Genomic DNA, 22,952 nt, shown 5'->3' with positions numbered 1-22,952 from the left:
TACATTTGAGCAACATTGTTGTACTGTGTTGTATGTTATATATGTTTAGGTAGGGTCCCCACATATTTGCAGTGTTTTCATGTTGTTCACGTAAACTCAGTTGTGAAGAGAATAGCAATAAAAACAACATAAGTCTGTATTTAAGTACATCATGCTTTGATATTTACATTGAAGAAATCATACCCAGGGCAAGAGTTGGAGAACAGGACAGTAGATTCCTGTATAGGCATGTTTGACAGCTTTTATTCTGTGTCAGACATGCTCAAAATTACCTCCCTTTATCTCTGTCACTTATTTACCTGAATCAGGGTAAAAGTCAAATTAGGTGAGAAGAAGGTCAGAGTGATGATAACATCACTTATAGTAGAGGTTAAAATGACCGTTTATCAGCTTTAAGGTCAGGTGTGGAGTGGAATAATGTAATGTAAGAACAGTTCTATGTTCTTCATTTAATATTTGTTGTTTATCCTACTTTTTTTGCTCTTTTTGCATTTGTCTGGTGCTTTAGTTACTTCTCATATTATAGTTTTTTCCTCCCTTTCCTGACTAGTGAAAACCGCATATGTCCTAATGTAATGATTCTGTATTTTCCTGCAAAACTTAAGTTTACAGGTCCATTAGCTTTATTTTAATATTCTCCTTTCTAAGTTAAATATCTTATTAAAAGTACCTCGGTTTAACTGGGACATTAATGATCACAAAGCTGATATACAGGTCTGTTTTTCTGATCTTGAGAATTGCTGTCTTTTTTTGAGCTGTGTGGTTCTTACACAGAACAACTGAAAAACTGTCATCTTAAAGGTAACTAAAGCTGTGGCAAATATGTAGTGAGACGTCAAATATTGGCTGGAATGTAAATAAATGAGCTCAGCTTTCAACAGCTATAGTAACAAACACTGATATGAATCAAAAGCGTTATAAAACATAACGTGCGTGCACTTGAAAACCCTCGGCCTGACTTATATGGCGCACTACTGCCCCTAGTGGTCTGACTTATCAGTGCAAGCAAAGTTTTTAGACGGACGGACAGATGGGTGACCAATTGATGACAATAGCGTGTGGCCGAGGGTAAAAACAGTATAACACTGATAAGGACCAGTGACTACTTTAACTTGTGATGAAGTTTCAATGATAATAGTTTCTGGTAGTAGTTCACTGGTGTAATGTAACTGCACTGACTTTTTTATGTCTTGTGCTGTAATTGTGTCTCAACAAAGGTGGAAAACAAAATCTGTGTGTTTTCATTACTCACAATTTCGAACCATGCAGTGACATTTGGAGATATTTGATCTCCTGTAACACTTTTGAGAGATTCAGATTCAACTGAGACTTGAACTCAGATCACTGGATTCAGAGCCCAGGATGCTGACTATTACACCACGGAACCACACATGTATATGTCACAGTAGAGATTGAAATCCAGTAGGATTCCTAATCCTACTAGGACAGATAGGAATTGTAGTTTGTCCTAGGACAAACTACAATTCCTATCTGTTCCTAATCCTACTAGGACAGATAGGAATTGTAGTTTGTCCTAGGACAAACTACAATTCCTATCTGTCCTAGTAGGATTAGGAATCCTACTGGATTTCAATCTCTACTGTGACATATGCGTGACTATTAGTGTTATGAAAAATCATAAGGATTTTCTATGATTTGTTCTACAAATATGTCTATTTTACAAAATGTAGACATCAACATAGGGTCTAGATTGTTAACATACTTACTCTTAAAGGGTAAAGGAGGACTTTTTTACAGTTGTTCCACATAACATTTCTCTGGTAACAGAGTCCAGAGTGCTGATCATTACACCATGGGACCAGATGACAGAGCTGTGGAGCTACAGCAGTCAAATGAAACATACACATTAATACAAATTCTAGGAGAGTGCCCATTTTTACTTGCCTATGTACAGCCTTTTTTTTTATACTTGCATAACCTCTGCTCATCAAACAGACCTTACCTACATTTCAAGTAATAATTTGTTTTTTTCAGAGTTGCTATTATCCCTGACATAATATTCTAGAAAGGCAGAGGTTCCACTGAGACTTGAACTCAGATCACTGGATTCAAAGTCCAGAGTGCTGACCATTACACCATGAAACCACATTTCAGAGGGAGCTGTACTGATTTTTGCTATAATTGTATCTATTTCACAAAGGCGAACAAATGGTTAACCCTTAGCACTCACAACCTTGGACCATATCAGTATCATTTGGGGACACTTCCTCTCCATTAATGCTTTTGAGGGACTCAGGTTTCACCGAGATTTGAACTTGGATCACTGGATTCAGAGTCCAGAGCGCTGACCATTACACCATGGAACCACACAAGTGACAACCGTGTTGTGGAAAATCATAAGTATTTTCTATGATTTGTTCCAGAAATATGTCTATTTTACTAAACATAGACATACAAATTTAGGGTCTACAGTGTTAACATACTTACTGTTAAAGGGTAAAGAAGTCCAGACCATTACAACATGGAGAAACATACATACATGCAAGTGTACAAATTCTGAGAGAGGACCCATTTTACTGCAGGTTATTTCCATATATATGGCCTTTTTTATACTTACATAACTTTTGCTGGTTAAACAGGCCTAATTTATAGTTGTTTATTTCAGAGTTGCTGTCATAATACTCTAGAAAGACACAGGTTCCACCAAGACTTGAACTCAGATCACTGGATTCAGAGCCCAGAATGCTGATCCTTACACCATGGAACCACACATGCAACAGTGACTGCTTTGTTGTCCACTTCATTTACACAGATGTCAATCCAGAATAAAGGCAAAAAATTCCAGGAACAGAAGAGTTGTGTAAAAGGAGCTTCTGTCCGGGCTCTGCTAACCAATGCTAACTATTACACCATGGAACCAAATGACAAACTACAAAGAACAATGTTTATTCTGTAACTGTATTTTTTTTTTTTTTGTATAATATCAAATCAACAATATCCTACTGCCTAAACCATAGATGTCAAACTTATTTTAGTTCAGGGGTCACATACAGCTGGACCCATAAAATAATAGTATAATAACCTATAAATAATCAAAACTCCAATTTTTTCTTTTTGTTTAGTGCAAAAGTGTGCATCATTGCAACAAACAGCACAACGTTGATGCACGAAGGCACAAAACATTTACTAACAGGCTTCTGGAAATAAAAAATATTGTATTTATGTTTATGATCTAAATATCTTGTCAAGACTCAGTGACACCGTCGACTGTTAATATCTTCTGTGTAATATTTGCACTTTAGAAAGTCACCCTGTAGGCCAGATTAAACCCTTTTACGGACTGATTTTGGCAAATGACCCATATGTTTGACAACCTAAGCAGAGCAACCCAAAGAACGAAGACAGCTGCGAAGTCCTTTACTGTTTTACTAAATGATCTCCTCTTTAATGTGTAAAGAAACTAAGAATTCATGGACCAGCCTGATTAAAAGGGAGAGGTTCCACCGAGATTTGAACTCGGATCGCTGGATTCAAAGTCCAGAGTGCTAACCATTACACCATGGAACCTGTCATCATACATACTGCACCAGTAAGTAATGATACTATAGTCAGTCGTAGGTTTATCCATCTTTTTCAAGCAACAGATGTGATGAGAAGCTCTGGAAAATGAAGTGACCAGCCCACATGACCAGACCTGAGCCACAATGAATGTGATCCGGACCAGAGGTGATACAAACAACAAAAGCAATCTGAAAGACTGGAAGAGAACCTGCTGAAATGCATGGAAAAAAACTGTAGATAAGTAATAGCAAATATAGAGGTTATAAAATGTGCCAAATATAGATTTGTGAATAATACTTCATTTTGACCAGATGACATTTTTGGCACATAAATGCTCAATAAAACATCTTTATTTAACAAATACTTGAAATGTTGTCAATAATAATAAACAATAATAACCACATTTTACCCAAACAAATGCCTTCAAATAGTAAAATCAGTGGTCTGGATTTGATGTGTACATGGCTGTCATTTGACCTAAATTAAATAGAGCAATTAACTGCCTAGTTTAGCCAGATAACATAGAACCAATGACTTATTTCGAATTTCTGCATTTTCTAGTAATGTATTTGACAACTGAAACCATGACATGGTACATCTGCTAAAATCCAAAATTAAAATCTGTCCTCCTAAAACAAAGAGATATGACTAACAGAAACATTTAACATTTATTATTCCTTAACTTGAATAAAAGTATCAGTATAGTGAAATACAATACTCCATTAGTAGTAAAAATCCTGCATGAAAAATACTTCTCTACTAAAAGTAAAAGGATTACCAATGAAAATGTCATTAAAGACTAAACTATTAACACTGAAACATCAGTGTTGTCCCAGCTTCTAATTGTCTTTGCTGAAAGTTGAAAAAGTTACAACTGCTTTATTAGTTTTATTGACAAAGACACCAAATAAATATGAAGACTCATGAAAAACAAAGTTCTGATAAACAAATCAGTTCACAACATTTGGACATTTTTTCTAATTTCGGTTAAATTAAGTATGGGAATTAAATGCGGTTACAGGGAAAATCACTATTTGATGGAGCTGTTAACAACTCAGATGTTTGAAATGTGAGCCGACTAAACACTGCTTTTATAAGACTTCAGAATTCAGAGTTCATTCAAAGTGGAAACTATTCATTTAATTTTTAACTGTGTTATATTTTAAAAGCATGTTCTAATTTCCACTGTGTAAATTCAGTACAAATAGATTGGAATTTAGGTATTAAGTACAATATAAATGAAAATAATCAAGTACAAATACCTCAATTTTGTACTTAAGTACTTAAGAAGAGTTGCACCCTGGTGAGCCTGACCATAATCTCTCTGAATCTTTCTTTTCTTATGATCCTTTAAGGGGAAGTCTCATCTCAAATACTTCACTATCTATAAACAATGAAAAGCAAACAGATGTCTTTCAGTTGACTGAGATTTTTTCATGACACAATTTTGATTTGCAAAATAAAGAGACCTGAACCCCACTGAAAGACCAGGATGCATGGCCACAGGCTCTCAAATACAGCCAAGCTCCTTGCATTTATCCACCAGTAGTGATGAATTACCTATTTTCTTTGCATGAAGGTCTGAAACAAGTCCATTTTTTGACATTTCCTGCAAATAAATGGCGCTAAATGACAACATTTAATTGAGAAATGGTAAGGAATATTCTCAGCAGTTAAATATATACTTAAAGGTAAAATGCATATTGTCTTCTGCATAATTTTCCAACTTGTCAGTATTAAAAACATGATGTTTTTATTGGTCAGGTGTCACTAACAACAAAAATCATGGGTCATTCTTGTAAAACAGCTGCTTTTATATACACACTGATGGCTATACATTTGGAATAATTTTGTTTTCAGACAAATTCCTCTAATCACCCTTTTTATGGAATGACATAAATATACATTTAAAGATGTGTAATTCATTAATGGTTTTCAAAACATTGATTTGTTGGTTTGGTTGGTTGATTGGTTTGGTTTATTTTCAATTGATGATCGATTGGTTTGGTTTATTTTCAAGGAATATAAGCAAGAATGATTTTTTTTCATGTATTGATTGGTTACATATTGATTGGTGTCCTAAAACTGATTTTGATTTAAATGTAGGCGAGGCGTATATAAGCATTTAGCTACTGCCTAAGCCTGTTCAGTCTCAAAAGAATTCACAGTCGGTTGACTTTAAATCAACCTCATTGACTGTATGTTCTGTATTATGGAAGATGACTGAATAAACTTAAACCTTAAACCTCTGACCAGGTACAATGATTACATACTGAGTCCCAGTTAAATTTTGTCTGTCAAGAATAAATCACATTGTTACAATCATTTCATGAGAAGAGGTAAAAATATTTTATTTCAACTTCACCTGTTATATAGAGTCTATCAGTGATTATTTGTATATTTCTTTATTTATGATGCAGCTTTAACCCTTGCTGCAAAACAGACGTCACCACGCCCTACGTACACAAATACAGATTCGGATGTAGGCTTCACATTCCTCGGAATATTAGCTTTCATCGCACTGGGCGGAAATATTGATCAACAACCTGCAGACAAACTGGTGTTTAAATCCGACCATGTACCCATTACTAGGTATACTGCTATTGCAACTGCTACTACTACATAATCATCATAACACTAATAATAATAACACTTGTCTACAATTGTATCTATAAACTTACATACTTTAATCAGATGAAGCTGGGTAGCTGATGTTTTCAGTGTGTATGATAAAGTGTTATTACACGTATATATTGTTTTTTGTACATTTATAAACCTTCCACATGAAAGAGCGTGAAAAATGAATGTGTTTTGACAGTGTTTTGAAGTAGATCTGGTAGCTACGAGACAAATATTCATTTTGAGTAAAACCCATTCTCTTATTGATTTTCAGAATTTCACATTTTGTCAACTATAGTTAACCATTTTTTTCTGTATTAGTGACTCAAACCTTGGTAAACTTTTACTACCGTTACTCTGGAAGCATTTTACGTGTGGACCAGTGTAATAATATTAATGATAACTAATAATAATAATAATATGTTCCGTTATTTCGGAAAAGTCGTGTTTCCTACAGTACGTGAAGGCAGCGCCATTATTGTGCGTATCTGCTCTTGTTTGTCAAACGATGAGGAAAACATGGTAATGTTATGAACCCGGAGACGATGCTAGCCTTTATGAAAACATCGGGATTGGCCAAAACCTCATGTCACTCTTACTCACGGCCTCATTGTGGTGTTTGTGAACGATGTCTGCCGCTGGTTTCGGCTGTCGCTGCTACTTTAGGATGAAAACGGAGGTCTGGAGCTACGGTGCAGAGCTGACAGGCGGACCGACCGTTGGACCTGCTAAACACAACACAGTCGCACGTGAGTCTTCGGATGCGAGCCTTGTCCGAAAGTTAATGAAGAAGCTAACAGCTGCGAGAGATCTAGGCTGCCACTAAAAGACGTCCGAATAGAAAGCAGGTGGGCCAGAGATGGGAAATGACACCGCAGTGCTCCAAATTCATCCGCTTGAGCGAACCGAAGCAGCCCGCCAGGCAAAAACATCCTCCGAGAGAAATGGTGCTTAGTAACGTAGTAATAACCCAGTAGGACACGACGGTTAGCTAGCTACATCTCTATCTGACTCTGTTATTATAGGTTTGGGCTCGCGAGGAGTCACTATCATCACTTTTCCAGAAATGTCCTTCACAATGGAGGATAATTTGGAGTCGGGGTGGGTAGCCGTTCGACCGAATGCATTCGAGGAAAAGGAGAAGCATAAATTTGTTTTTATCGTCGCCTGGAATGAAGTGGAAGGTAAATTTGCCATCACTTGTCATAACCGGACGGTGCAGAGGAGAAGCTTTGGCAGAGACCCTCTGGCTGAAGCGGCGAGTCAGGATGGGGACAAAACAAAATGGCCCGAAAGTCCCGTTAGGAGCCCTAGCAAAGGACGGAAAGGGTCCAAATCGCCGTCCGCCAAACCCAGCCCAGTCCGGATCCAAACCGGGGTTAAATCTGCTGCATCACCCGTCAGTCCGGACATAGAGGTTCTGTCCCCATCCCCGGACTGTTTGGACCTGGAGGAGCTGGACAGTCTAAGCCGGGAGGACTGCAGCTGGGCCGGGCTCTTCTCCTTCCAGGACCTCCGGGCGATCCACCAGCAGCTGTGCTCGGTGAACTCGGACCTGGAGCCCTGTCTCCCGGTGTTCCCGGAGGAGCCAGCTGGGATGTGGACGGTGCTGTTCGGCCCAGCGGAGGTCCCCGAGACGGAGATGGACGAGCTGTGTTACAGTTTACAAATGTACCTGGGACATGCGCTTGATACCTGCGGATGGAAGATCCTGTCCCAAGTTCTATTCACGGAGAATGATGATCCGGATGAGTACTATGAGAGTCTGAGCGAGCTGAGGCAGTCCGGGTACGAAGAGGCTCTCAACCGTTCAACTAAACATCTGCAGGAGGTGAGCGTTTGGTGTATCTACAGGAGGAAAATATGCATGCACTCTTTCACTTTATTTTGAAATCACTTGTCATTGTAGTGATGCACAAGCCATCACTGTGTTAATTCAGCCTGAACGACATCCTGTCATAGATGCAATTCCTCCAAACAACAGTGAAATGGTTTGATAGAATGGGTTAACGGGTACAAAAATACACATTACCATATGAATCTTTCTGTGGGTTTTCTCATCAGAGTCTAAAATGATGAATAAATAATCTTTACGCTGTCAGCATATGGATAACAGAACTAAATCTTAAGGATTAAGAGCTCTGCTAGAAGAAGAGGGCAGCTGAACCCGTACTGTCTGAAAATCCTGAATACTGCAGTCAAACATGACAGAAGAATATTCATGAAAAATGTGAAGTGTCTTTTGGTTAGGAGAAGTATTTCAAGATAATAAATACACAAGCATGGTCGGAGTCAGCTCAGTTCGAGCATTCCTTTCCTTTGGACAGGATGTGCAAGTCATCTATCAAGGTTGCTATTATTACCTTTTCAACAGTCCACATTTAGCTGGAGTCTGCACACCAGATTTGGTTATTTATTTCACGAAAACATAGGTAACGTGCTATATTGAAAGTTTCTCAAGTGCCAAAGGCCTAAGATTCTCTAACACTGTTAGATTTCTCTCTCTGATTCTGTATTCATGCCTTCTGTTTATATAATACAGTCGTGTATTAAGACATGCCAATCTGCTATTTATCTTTGTCTGAGACTCACCTCAGGCTAACAAATTGTGATACCATCTAGCAGACAGCAGTCATGCACAGCTCCCCTTACAAACCAGCAGGAGCTAATGATTGATTAACTGCTCTTAATGTAAACAGACATTATTTTGATACTCACTGGCTCTCAAACCACCCTACTAATCAATGGTGTTAGATTAATGCAGCCTTGGCTCATGGAGTGCAAGAAGTCCTCTGAGAAAACAGGTGAGAGAGTATTAATGGAAGTGTTTCCTGTTGGTAGCATCAAAAGATTACAACAAGGCCTTAGAGTGGAGAGTAGTACAAACAACATTTCAACTGTATTTATGGAATAGATATGATTTGGCTTCTTAGATGAAGTATTCATTGCTAAAGGCACATTCTAACATCATAGTATATGGTCTGAATACGACCTAAATTTGTAAAAAAAAAAAAAAAAAAAATACAAAGAGGGCAGCCTGTAGTTGTGCATTAAAGAGTGTAGTCTATTAAAGACTCTTGGTTCAGTGGTTTTGAATGATTACAACTGGGGTGAGATTAGGCTAATCAGCTTTTCCTGCTCCAAAATATCATTAACATTTTGTCCTTCAAATATTCGGTCCATCTTGAAGGAGTGATATTTTGCTTTTTTTAAATGGAATTATGTATTTTTAAACATTTCCCTGTGGTCTACATAAACTGTTAATGCTATGCTTGGGTCTAAATTCTTCATTAATTCAACTCCACAGATCCATCTTCAAACCTATTTCTGGGTAATGACACCAGAAAAGTCGTTTTGAGTGCTGGCCCTTTAAATGCACATGAGCCACTTCATGCCCCACCCCCTCCAGGTCGTTGACTGTGCTGCTCTGTCCTGTTCAACCAACAACTGAACATTTTAGGTAATCAGCTCAAAGCTTGGACATATTTTCAGTTTTTACTACAACCACTGCTGCTGACAAATAATTATGGAGCACTTGGAGAAATGTTCGTCAGAAGTCTTGACCTTATATGTGCAAATGTCATGACGTAACTAGTTATAGACATAAGAAAGTAAGCAGGAGTTAAAACTGGTTGTAGAAATCCACTTGATTGTTGCCAAAATTAATATATAGATAGCTTTGCAGCACCTGGAGGGTTCAAATTCAAACTTTTTAAACTATTAGGGTCCAAATACACATATAAATGTACCACAGACTAATAAAATTGGATTTAGCAAAATATGACCCCTTTATAAGTTGTTTTTTTTTTATTTCTAATAAGAATCAAAATAATAAGTCATATAAATGTACCATCTAATTCAAGGCTTTTCACATGTTAAAGAAGAGTTTGACATGCATTTGAAGCATGACTAGCGCATAATGTCAAGTAAAACGCAGGAATGACCACTGTCCTCAGATGTCCTACTGGTTGTTAGATAAACGTTTTCCTGTTCGCTTCTGCAGCAATGTGTTGTTCAAACCTACAGTGCAATGAAGTTCTTACAACTGCGTCTGTGTTTAGTCACACAAGTAAGGGAGAGACTACATCCATTTAAGCTGATGCGTCAATATGATTTCGGGACCTTTCACTCTCTGCTTTTGGCAGTAAAAGGAGACAGGGAGAAGCAAAGCCCAATCAGCATCATGTCATTCCACCCAGTTGCTCCTTCACCCACTCCCATTTCCACACTCACACTCCAAAAAAAAAAAAAAGACATAAATCCAGACACAGGAAGCTGAGCCTTGCTGCCCTTCCTGAGCAAAAAAACCCCACTGAACAGCAGAATCATCCGTCCCACTGAATGTGCACTGACCAGCCACAGTTAATTTGCTCCAATTGTTTCAATAAATGTCTGTCAGTATATGAGATATGCAGAATTCATTTTAGGGATGGAATAAGAGCTGCTAATCTCATTCAGCTTCTCTTCACACCCAGACTCTTGTGTCTGCAGTGACACCACTCTGTAGTTCATTCAATGACGCTCACTATTTGTTGTATGTATGAGGATTTATACACTGCATACACATATACAAAGACTGGACTATTGATCATCCTACTACATTTGAAGGCTGAGTTAATGGCTATTTCAGTGCTTGCTGGTAACACACAGGATTGTTCAATCTGGCAAAAATATGTGTGTATTGATCATATTCCCAGCAGCAGAAAAGACTGCACTTTCAGTTATGTACACTGTGCTAAGATCCTGCTATTTATAGTGAATGTGTTGTAGTATTTTTTTTTTTTTTTTTTAATTTTTATAAGCTTAATTATGATTGGTTACCTGAGTCTCTAACACTGCTTTTGCACCATTATGTTGTCTGCAATGCTGATGCCAGGGTGATATGATAAAAATCTTATATCATGCTAGAACAGTTTTTCTACCAATTCAATGATTAAATAGTGAATAGTTGGCATAAAATGTTAAATGGAAAGGCTGATTTTTCATTATATTCTGAAATATATAAGGATTAAATAAAAGATCTTTCCTCATATACGAACACTTTGCTTCTTTTGTTCGGCACCTTTGTGCATATTTTCAAATAAGCATTTAAGATCATGCAAAACAATCTATATTAAAATATAAATTTTAGAAAGGCTGATACCCTTTTCAAGTGTTGTTACAGATAAGACAAATACATGCCTATAATGTGTATATGACCAAGAATTGCAAACAAGCTTATATTAGTTACTTTTCAACAGGACAGCTTTTAAGATTGTAACAGCAGACAACTGAATACAGGGCTAACACAACTACATTTTTTTAAATACTAAATGTAAATATGTGCTAACAAAAAGCTAAGCAAAGTGCTCTGTATATTGCAGTAAATAAATTGAATTTACCAAGTGATGGAAACACTTCCTGCATCTATGTTAACTGGAAAAAACACAAATGACAAGGCAATGAGGAAACAATAAATGATGGAAATAAAAATACTCATTACAATGATATATACAAATATAATACAACTTCCTCTTCTGGTGTTTCTGTATATGTAGAATATAATCAAAGTCACTGTGATTGTGATGTAGCTGCTGGAGAAGCACAGGACTATGGACAGCATGGTGGAGCTGTTGGAGCTGTACGAGGAGGAGGACCAGGCCTATGGGGGCCTGTTGGAGGCCTCCACTCAGCTGTACCAGTACCTGCTGCAGCCCTTCAGAGACATGAGAGAACTAGCAATGCTACGGAGACAGCAGATCAAGGTAAGGATTTTGACAGCTTTAAGTCTGCACTAAAAATTTATTCTGTAAGTGTGTAAGTTTAAGAACTATGAGAATATAAAATATAGTCTTGTCTTTAAAATTTTGGTATTTGTCCCTTTAAAAATTGGTTCTGTAATCTTGGACACAGTCTGGGGCTAAATCCGTTTGACCCACTAATTTTCCAAGGCTCCTTGTTCATTTCACTAAGGCCCAATCCCAATTCGCCTCTTAGCCTTCCCCCCTACTCCTACCCCTTGGCCCTTGCACTTGGCACTACCCCTTGAAACAGAGTTGCAAGGGGTAGGTGCTGAGACATTCCCCTATGAAATGAAACAGCCCTTCAAGACCTGTTACGTCATCAGCAGTCATTGATGCCGCTATAAACAGATGCAACAACTTTGTTTCTGAAAGAATTCACCATGCCATCAGCAACTGTAACCGTCTCTGTTGCATGGGCTTTGGGCATCTTTTTGCGGCAATTGACCACAAACCACAGAAATGCGGTCTATAATGCACTGAAACGGTATTAAACGGGCGATCAAATGATTAACTTGTTTATGATGAAAATACATACATTTGTGTGTTTCTTTCATCACACTGCTGCACTTTTTTCTGTGTTTACCTCCATCTTGTCAATGATTCGAACAGAATTATGGGAGATTTGTCATACCCCTCCGTTTGTAGTGTGGTCCTGAAAAATCTCTGTTTCGAGGGCCAAACAGCCCTCCCCCTTAGCCCTTCCCCTCTGACTCATCAAGAATGAATACACCCCTACCCCTTCACATGAACGTGCAAAATGGAGGGGTAGGGGTAAGGGAGAGGGCCAAGGGGTGAATTGGGATTGGGCCTAAGCCTGCTCAAAGCTTTCAGCCACTATGACCCACTGGCAAGTCAAGAGCACACACACAGATACTCACATTCATGCTGTCATACATGGGGACCTGGGTACTGTTGGGCATAGATTGTTGTATTTCTTATTCATAAAACACAAAGATGGTCAAGGACCAAATACTTCTTGGGGTCTGTTCTGTGTGCACTGGTGTGCCTGACTTCAAGTGATATTTAACGTGCAAAATATATTATCCTGCATATTCTGCTTTTAATATGCAAGTTGATATCACATCAGACAGTGAATAAGAAAAGCGAGGGCAGCCTGATGTGATGTATCTGACTGAAATGAGAAAAGAAAGGCTGGTCTGTGAATGGTGGAAACTAAGGCTTTTTTCAATCACTGCAAAGCTAATGGACTCTTTACATTTAGTTCACTGACTCACACATAGCACATCACTAATAAATGACCTCAGTATTTCATTACCATGTAACATCTGCTGACAAATATACTGTATATGAACCCATTCCTCTCAGTTTTGTCCTATTCCACTGTTTCTGAAACACTTAGGCACGTAGCATTCTGGGGTTGAGTGACATACTACAAGGGGGACTGGAGCCATGTGGATCTCCAGTTTCCTGCTGTCTCACAGACACATGAATAAGTCATGTTGTGGCTCGTCCTATAGCTTTACTGCTGGTACACGTTGCTGCTGACGCACTGGGATCAGAAGACATGTTGCAAAGGTGAAACGATCAGACAAAGCCTGACAGTGCTCTGACGCAGGTGTATCTCTAATTCCAGTTTTGTTCTAAGTAATGTAGACTGAGTGTTTTGTTTACATTTTTAAACACTATTTAATTAGACTGCTTCTCAAGGACTAGGTAAATAATTGTTTTCTGTTGTGAATTTAGATTAAAAGTTAAACTTTAATAGGAATTATTGATTAGATGCTACTTGATTTAGCTATTTACAGGTCTGTCTTCTAGATGGATGCTGCCTTGTATCCTGTGGGCTTTGTGGTATCTAAGGTTAAGGAACCTGCATATTGTATATCTTTAAATGTCATTCTCCTCTTACAAAGCATGACACACTACCTTACAAATGCGTCAAAGTTCCTCCTTATCTTCTAATCACTTCATCACCTTCTGCTCTTCAACAAACAGGAAAGCTACTGTTTGTGTTGCTGTGATTTTACTGCAGTATGTTAGGGTTTTTTCCACCATGTTGCAGTGCATAGACTGCCTTATGGGTTTTGCCAGAAAAGAGGATTGAAAATTGGTGCCAAAAGCTGCAGGTCCCACCGAGATTTGAACTCGGATCGCTGGATTCAGAGTCCAGAGTGCTAACCATTACACCATGGAACCTCCTACAAGCAGGGGGACAAGGGAGGGAGTGTTAAACCCACACTTCCTAGTCTATTTTTAGCCCTGAGTTTGTATAGCTCAGACACAGCTTTCTGTTGCTGTTTTTCCTCTAGCTGAAGCTGACTGTGTCCTTTTGTTTGTTTTTAATTTTAAAAAAATTATTTAATGGATCCAAAGCGGTGAAATACTTGACAAAAGCTGAAATGGCACAATCTGCGTTTAACTTTTTAATGTAGTCACCTTGTAGAAACTGGAGTATTTATGCCCGTGTATATGTTGCTGCTTATTTTTACACTTAGTTTGTCTTCTGTAGTATTCAGGAAAGAATAATGCAGTGATTACAAACAAGAGTGAATCTCCATATATTGTGTCATTTTGTGTGTTTATAAGTTTAGATACACATAGGCGATCTACGGTTACAGATACTGAATGTGGTTGCAGTTTAGAAAGGTTTTGGTGCAACAGAATGGATATAAAACCACAGTTCTAAAATAACGCTATATGTAGGAATAAAGAAAGAAGAAAAATCGAAGGAATGAGTCCTGGCAATCTGACATCAGGAAATTGCAGTGATAAGTGATACTGCTGGACTGCTGAGTTGTGCAGTGTGAGCTGAGCTGAGCTGCAGTAAGGATTCATAGGGTCAAACAGGAATCTACTTTGGCCAGTTTGTCCTTCCTTCAGTTTTGTAGGCACTTTTAGTTTTTGATTCAATGCCTAGTAGTTTTGCAGTTTTTAATCTGTCATTAAATGTGTTTAAATCAATGAGTAATTATGGCTTTACCTTTTGTTAGTGTGGTTAACAGTCATAGCATAATATGATTTCTTGTTTCATTTATGTTCAGTCTTGAGAAGGTTATGAAACTGTTATGAGCAGTTTTTTGGAACAGACTTGCTGTTAACTTCACAACACTGATACCAACGTTTATCCAAAACACTGTATTTTAAAGCTCTGTGGACAAGTATTTCAGCATTTAATAGTATTTGTCATCTGGGTCGTTACTAGTACATGGCATGTATGGAAACATACGATGTAAGTCTTTTGACACTTTTGAATCTCCAATGACAACAGTATAATCTACACTGACTATTTTTATTACAACTGTGTGATATGCAATAACTTGGAGCGTCCCCTTGTTTGGAAGAAGAGTATTTCCTAAAATGTTGAAAAGTGAGTCTGATAGCACATTTACTACACATTTTGTTGAGAAAATTTTCTTTATTGCGGATAATATTACAATTTACAATTTGAGTCGGCTGTTTTGACATATATTTGGCATATATTTGAGGTGTGTGTGTGTGTGTGTGTGTGTATATATATGTATAAAATAGAAATTCTTTTATTTTGTATTCTTTATATTGTACCTCTCTCTGGTCAGAGTCACTGAATCCAAAATATCACCATAAACACACCCTTTGTAGCCCTCTGCGATGATATACATAACTGGTTAGGCTGACTTTGGAATCACCTTTGCCAAAAAATGCATATTTTGTAGTTTATTTTTTGCTTCATAAGAGTTGTGTGACTTTACTGTGGAATTATGTTCTTGATCAAACATAGTTTGTGCTTTTTTAAATAGATCTCTTTGGACAATGACTACTTGGGCCCCCGGCGAATTGAAGCCCTTAAGAAGGAGGACTCTGACTGGCAGAAGAAAGCTCAGGAAGCCGTCCTCAACATCCAGGAGTTTACTGTAAAATACTTTGAGATCACTGCCAGAGCTCAGAAAGGTACCGTCTGCCTGTCACTGTCGATGTCAATGTCATGTTAATACAGCAGCAGTGGAAGGACTTACTGATTAATCCCACACACACAAGCTGCTCGTATTGGCCTGCTATTGACCTGTGTGTGGTTTTGAACTCTGTGCTAATGTGATTTTGTATTAGTGAGGCAGTGCAGACAGCCATGCTTTGACACAACCAGGAGGAAACAAGGACAACCTATTGATCAAACCGGCCTCTGCCAACAGAGTTACTTCACAATGTGTCCTCATCGCACTTTCTCCTCTGCTGATTGGTCCATTTACTATCTGACACTTATTAGATCAAAAAATAAGTGAGTGGCTTCCTCTGTAAGATAGAATAGAAGTTGTAATGTTGATATACAGCCAGTAGATGTCTCCCTCTCCATTACAAGAAAAAAGTAAACCAGTTAGACTTCAAATGGAATTATCTCTCACTTCACTAGAAGTCACTAGATTGTCCTACATTTCACTTTGTTGCCTTTTGTGTGAGTCCAGGGGTCTATGAGCGTATGAAGGTGGACCAGCGTAAGTTTGGGAAGGCTTCTTGGACAGCAGCAGTGGAGCGGATGGAGAGACTGCGCTACTCTTTTGCTAAGGAAACATTACAACTCCAGAGAGCCCGAGAGATATCTCTGGAGCAACGGAAGCACACACTCAGAGAGGAGGTGTGGTAGTAACGCCAAGTCATACCCCAAAATCCTGAACATTCACTTGTAAAAACACAAATTGAGCTGCGCAGTGACATGCTGTTTGTTGTGTCTCTGTAGATGCAGAGTCTTTGTAGCAGTGAGGATGCCATGGCTCTTTTAGACTACATGGAGACCCAGTACTATGAACTCCAACTCCAACTGTATGACATCCAGGCTGAGATACTACAGTGTGAAGAACTGCTGCTCACAGCTCAGCTAGACAGTGTTCGCAGACAGATGACAGGTATCCGAAACTTTTGGATGCACGCAAAAAAAATTACATTCTCCTCTCCTCTGCTCTGCAGCACCTGTCATATTAAAGCACTGTACAGATGTATCACTTCATGCATCTGATTATTTATATAGTTGCAGGGACATAGGCACATTCATAGACATTTATGTAAATGTTTCAGTTCCTCCACTTATTTCATTTTCAGCAGCAGTCTCTAAGCAGGTATGATGACACCGCAAACACACACATAAATGCACCAAACAAGGACATCTATCCATAAATCATAATATTAGAGCATGTTTCAGATGAGCTGGTGAGTTGTAGTTTTGCTGTCTTTTTGTTCATTTTAAATGAATGATTTGTCACAATTAGGGCAGTAACAATATAGAAATTTTAGTTTATGATCCATTGTCTTTTTCATTAACTTCATGCCACCACTGTATTATAATTCTAAAGGCAGCTTCACTGTCCTGATACACATTAAAAAAGAGCTGTTTCTTGGCATAGAATATTAAAACATATGTCAACAACAATTGAACATGGCAGGTATGAAATGCCAGCGTAGTATTTCATTATGAAATATTCAACCCAGGTACAAAATCCAAATAAAACCATACTTGGTTTTCACACAACATTTTTTACATGTGAAGGGAGCCAATAATCCTCAGTATCAAAATAGTGACAGTCCTAGTCACAGTCTCAGATAGGTGTTTGACAAACTGTTCCGTGTGTTTGTGTGTCTGTGTGTTTTCAGAGCGTCAGGATGAGGTGGTGTACTATGACACCTTTGAAAGTGCAGATGATATAACAGAGGATGACACTTTGGAGAGGGAGGAGCTGCGCAGGCTTCAGGTCAGTGCTCGACAGCTGGAGGCGAGAAGGGGGCGCATCACTGCCAAACGTTCCTATCTTAGGCACAAAAGGGTACGTATCCTCTGTTCACACTGACACACAGTTAAGTTTGTTAGTTTGTATATTCTGAACCATACTTACTAACAGTGCATATTGATGCAGTATGATGGCTTATTTATCATGTAAATGATTAAGTAGACTTCATATCCAAGCAGAACATATACTGAAAACTATTAAGAAAATGAAAGGAAGTATTTTTTCCCTGCCCTGTAAACATATTTTTCTTAGATCTTTTCTTTCATATTGACTAATTATCAAATTGTCAACTGTTATAAAAGAAAAAAGAAACAAAGAGAAGCATTGCTCCACTAATGTGTTACTTTGAACCATGGTGCATGGCAGAGACTCGGTTCCACACTGGTACAATACATGTATATGTTCGCTGATGTTTCGTCTCCTCTGTCCTCCTTCAGGAGATTTGTGTTTCCAACCACACCCAGAAACAACAGAAACGTCCAACCAGTCAGAAGGACCAGTTATCCCACCAGGTCTTACAGGTAGATGCTTTTGGGGATTTCATTAATATGTGACTGTGTGTTTTCAGCAGAGTCAGTAAATTTCTTTTCATGTAAAACTTTCAGCTAAAAAATGATGAAGAGGAAGATGAAGAGAGAAAGAACAATAGAGTGAGTCAGGAAAGGCAGAGAACTCTGGACAGATTACGAACTTTTAAACAGGTATGTGGCCTTTTATTAACAGTATTTTATCAGTACATTGTATTCTTTCTAAATGTGTTTTTCTATGTTCTTCTTTAGCGGTACCCAGGTCAGGTCATTCTCAAATCCGCTCGACTGCGTGTCGCCCATACCAGAAGAAGAGAGCGTTGCAGGATTGTGGAAATGGGCACTGGAAGTGAAAGAGAAGAGTTTGCGGATTGTGTTCAGATGCAGGACCAGCCGCTGTGTCTAAGCACCAGCGTGCAGACGGACCCCAGCCCCAGCACGACGCTCACCACACAGCCTGTTACGGCGCTGACAGCATCGCTGCCTCCGCTGCCTGTACCCAGTCCTGCAGACTCCACCTGCTCTCCCTGCTCACTGTCCTCACTGCTTTCATCTCCTATCTCCCCTCCCCCACCACCTCCTCTTCCACCTCCCCCACCAACTATAGAGGAGTTGTCACCTTCCAGTACCCCAGGCCAAAAGGTGCACAAGGCTGAGCCAAAGAGTGTAGCCGAAGAGCTCACTCTGTCCCCGCTTGGGCCGTTCGTGCCTCGTTTCTTTGACAGCAGTCAGTTGGTCAGCGCTCGCAAAAAACTGAGGAAGACTTCAGAGTTTGAGGCCCACAGCCGAAGAGGTACTAGGACCACTTAGGATAGAATCGAAAAAATGTTATTACATGTGTGTACCACCCACAGATACATATAACAAAAAACTGTTTTTGTAGTATCTCTACAAACGTTTGTCAGTTCTCTTGTATTTTAACCTCTCATTGTACTTTTCAACATGCAGCTCAGAAATCATATTCAAATATAGATACTGACCAAAGGTTTAGGCAGAAATTCTACTCAGATTTAAGTACCTAAGAGTTTGTACGGTTAGGGCTATGCACTACCTGCCATATATACAGAAAAAGATGTGATAAATATTTAACTCACAATATATTGTGTCAATATATAAACCAAACTTTTATGGACTAACCCTACAATCCTATGAGTGAAAGATGCCCATGTAGATAGATTAAGAAATGTTGATATGAAACATAGTTTGATTCAGAAACACAGATATGATATGTGTCTGTATTTTTCTGGTAGAAATAATGCATGAGTTTCATTCGTAACTTCCAAATTGGGTGGAAATAGAAATCCTGTGTTCTTTATAATACCTACCATCATACCTCTATTTAGAGACCAATCCAATTTAAATGCTATTTGTAATGGACTTTTTGTTGAAGACCACATGCTGATACATGTTGGTCTCATTACAAAGGCTCCTGCAGTTTTTATCTTCAGATTTTCTCCTTTGTTTCTGGGTTGGCTCTTTTACATCAGCCCGTTACAGCAGTTAAATGTAGCTTGTCTTCTCCTCCTGTTTGCAGTGAGTTCACCCATGGATGAGGTCCTGGCCTCGCTGAAAAGAGGCAGCTTCCACCTGAGGAAGGTCGACCAGCGCTCCCTGGCTCCTGCCAAAGGTGATGATGACCCCAACAGCATCCTGGCCCAGATCCGCAAAGGGGTTAAACTGAGGCGTGTTCCTCGGAAGGAAAGAAAAGACCAAGGAGAGTTCCCGGCCTCCACTGACCCCCTAACAAGGAGCATCCATGAGGCCTTGAGACGCATCAAGGAGGCCTCGCCGGAGTCTGACTCAGATGATGACGGGCTGGCCGGTCCTGACTGGGAAAGCTAGGGATCAAGGCCCAGAAGTAACAAACAGAGCACAGCCTGTATCCCCTGGCACTGCACACACTGTACTTTACAGCACTGAAGAGTGCTGCGCTGTAATGTAAACACACACACACACACACACACAGAGTTCATCACTCACACAAACACCTACAGTGCAGTCTCACATGCTCTGGGTGACTCTGCCAGGGCTTGAGTCATACTGAATATCACCAACTCACCAAATGCTCCAAAGGTCTATGGTCAACCTGTTCAGTTGCTTTTAAACACTACAACATGAAGTACATTATTTGTGTTTTATTTTTACTGTATGTTACTGACTGAATGATGCCATGTTCATTTGTAATTCTTTCATGTGCACTGTTGAAGTGCTCTGTACTGGCCATTTGCATTTACATCCAGATAAATCACCTCACACATTACACTAACACACTGCTATCACAGTTATTTATAAAACTGAGAACCTCATGTGGAAATGACCTTGATGGAAGTGGCCTTTTCCATGTGTCACAGAGCCTCAGAAATGAAAACCTGACCTAAAAACACAAAACATTAAATGGTTATGGTTTATAAAAGAAGATATTAAAGTTTCTCTAATGTTGGAACTGAGATCACTGGATTTAAAGTGTGGAGTTTTACTACATTACAGGTCCCCTCTGCTGACACTCTGCTCTCCTCTGTTTCCTCTCATCCAGTGTACTACAGTATTACTGAGCTATTCTAACTGCACAGCTGCTTTTGTCCTGACATGTGGGTGTGTCAGTGTGGCAGACAGTATGAGGACCACTGCTTGTCTAATCAGACATCACATAGAGACTGTAAATCTTTTACTCTGTCACACCAGATTCATGTCCATCCCCTCCCCCCCAGCTTGTCCCCTTCCGGCCTTTACCACCCCCAACTCTGATATCCTCTCTGGATGAGGGAATATTTATTGACCCATCTGTTCGACCACAGCATATGGCTAGGTTGGTGGGAGATACGGAGAGTCACAATAGGTTTGCCATTTGACGCCACATCTAACACGTCCTCTGAACTGAAGCAGGTCATATAGAGTAGAAGAGGATCAGAGGAGGGGTCATGCAAAGTTGAAGAGATTCATAGCGAGGAGGATGGGAGTAGTCCTTATAAAATGTGGGCATACTCGGTTGGTGATTCCCGAACTTTGTATGTAGGATGATCACGGCAGAGCTGAGGAACTAGTCACGCTTGTTTGAATGATGGATTATATGTGGGAGGCTAGATTCTCTCAGCACCGTAGGGAGCCACGGTGGGCTGTGGAGCAGGCGGTGGTGATTGATTTGGTTTCTCCTGCCATCTTATTCACTTTCTCTCCCCTCTATTGCATCTTTTCTAATTCCTTTCTCTGTTCTCAGTAGGCAGAGGCGCACAGTGGGAGGTTTGTTACTCACAGTGCCTGAAGTGAAACGTGCTCATGCACACATGGACTCACGCATTAAACTTGCAGCCAACATGTGCACACACACTTTCATGGCAAAGTGGGTCCTCAGCCTTTATGTCTAAACCTTTTTTTATGGTTTCAGTGCTTTCCTCATACACAGTTCAAATTATGAGTCACTTAATCAGTACAGTAAAAACTTTTGTTGGCTTGACTTTAATCACTGGTTATATCTTTACTAGTTGTCTAAGTTTAAAAGCACTGAATGACATGTGGAATTGGACCTAAAGAAGTGTAATTAAAAACACATGACAGTATAAGAGGACCAGTGGGAGGCTTAGCAGCACAAACATAGAACATAAAATAAAGGTCTCTGAGCCTGAAACAGCCTCAGCATGCACTGTCTTTAACAACTTTGATTCCAAGATATGTCCGTTCTATTTTTCTTGCGCTTGTGTTCAGAGCCTGCTGTGAAAACACTCATGGTCAACCATAATGCAGACACTAATGTAGACAGAACAGGCATGGAAGTATATGTTACATTATACACTTTGAAAATAGCTCAGTGTTAAAGAGAGTTTATTATTTTCCTTGCGATGCAAATTTGAGGCACTTTTACATGTCTTCTGTCACTGTTAGCACAATGTTCTTCCTTGGTACTTTCATCATGTAGCATGAGACAGAAGTAACTCCAAACCTGACTCTTATCTAGAAACTAACCATGACTTTACCTGACTGAATAACTTGGTATGACCAGGGCAAAATAATGTAATGTTTTGAGTTTGTTACTCAATGCTTTTAGAAAACTCGGCTCAGAATGTGACACCTTCTACTCTCACCTGACTGACTATGAACACACACTGTCATTTGTTTACACTGACCGTTACCTATAGTCCTAACAAAGCTTATTTGTCAACTAGCTGTAATTTACATGGATTTTTTTTTTGCTTTTGTATCCTGTTTTTCCAAAGCGTTTCCAGCCAAATTGTTTTGTGATGCTTCTTAACATTTCCTGTGTACAGCTGTTACAGGCTGACTATACGATCCTCTGTCAGTCACTTGAGAAGTGCAATATCAACATAGACAAGTGAAGAAAATGATCAAAAAACTTAATGAGTGATGAGTTTAGATTGATTGCCTAATGGACAATGCAGTTGTTTTTACACATTGGTGTATAGGCACACTGCTCTAAAAATACCTTTTTGCCTTTAGTCTTGTCATTTTCATTTATTTGTTTTTTATTTACAACCTTTCCCCTGCATTTGATTAAAACCTTGTGAAGCAAGCAAGAGCTCTGTCTATTTTTTGTTGTTGATGTGGAAGAAACAGAACAAAACAGATTTTCACACTGAATTCATGTGGTCACTGTATTTGAATATAAAACATAGCATTTCTTAGTTCACAGAGGAGCGTTGTTTGCCTGATAGGGCTCGTTTTTGTTTAAACTCAACAAAGAATTTAGTTTGGCTGAAGCACCAACAGGTTTGTCTCCTGATCGTTTTCTCCAGCATTATTTCTATCATCTCACCTGCAAACACACACATTCCACCAAT

At 39.2% G+C, this 22,952-nt stretch overlaps 1 protein-coding gene and 4 non-coding genes across 5 annotated transcripts; 1 reads left to right on the top strand and 4 right to left on the bottom strand.

The window, feature by feature from the left end:
- Positions 1–2,034: 2,034 nt before the first annotated feature.
- On the bottom strand, positions 2,035–2,106 carry trnaq-uug (transfer RNA glutamine (anticodon UUG)). Its single transcript has one exon. It is a non-coding gene; the product is annotated as a tRNA-Gln (tRNA).
- A 149-nt stretch (positions 2,107–2,255) lies between these two features.
- trnaq-cug (transfer RNA glutamine (anticodon CUG)) lies at positions 2,256–2,327 on the bottom strand. The gene has a single exon. It is a non-coding gene; the product is annotated as a tRNA-Gln (tRNA).
- A 1,129-nt stretch (positions 2,328–3,456) lies between these two features.
- On the bottom strand, positions 3,457–3,528 carry trnaq-uug (transfer RNA glutamine (anticodon UUG)). The gene has a single exon. It is a non-coding gene; the product is annotated as a tRNA-Gln (tRNA).
- Positions 3,529–6,617: 3,089 nt separating this feature from the next.
- LOC115425408 (junction-mediating and -regulatory protein-like) lies at positions 6,618–22,684 on the top strand. The gene is made up of 10 exons (XM_030142957.1): positions 6,618–7,972; positions 11,712–11,885; positions 15,662–15,812; positions 16,322–16,491; positions 16,594–16,759; positions 17,502–17,671; positions 18,073–18,156; positions 18,241–18,336; positions 18,415–18,955; positions 19,697–22,684. Exons 1-10 carry the CDS (start codon positions 7,208–7,210, stop codon positions 20,002–20,004), a joined length of 2,625 nt encoding a protein of 874 aa, XP_029998817.1. The 5' UTR covers positions 6,618–7,207; the 3' UTR covers positions 20,005–22,684.
- Positions 14,010–14,081, bottom strand: trnaq-cug (transfer RNA glutamine (anticodon CUG)). Its single transcript has one exon. It is a non-coding gene; the product is annotated as a tRNA-Gln (tRNA).
- Positions 22,685–22,952: the final 268 nt, after the last annotated feature.

Source organism: Sphaeramia orbicularis, chromosome 9 (genome assembly GCF_902148855.1).
Source record: "Sphaeramia orbicularis chromosome 9, fSphaOr1.1, whole genome shotgun sequence".
Lineage (NCBI taxonomy): Eukaryota > Metazoa > Chordata > Actinopteri > Kurtiformes > Apogonidae > Sphaeramia > Sphaeramia orbicularis.
This window is presented reverse-complemented; position numbering and strand designations above follow the sequence as displayed.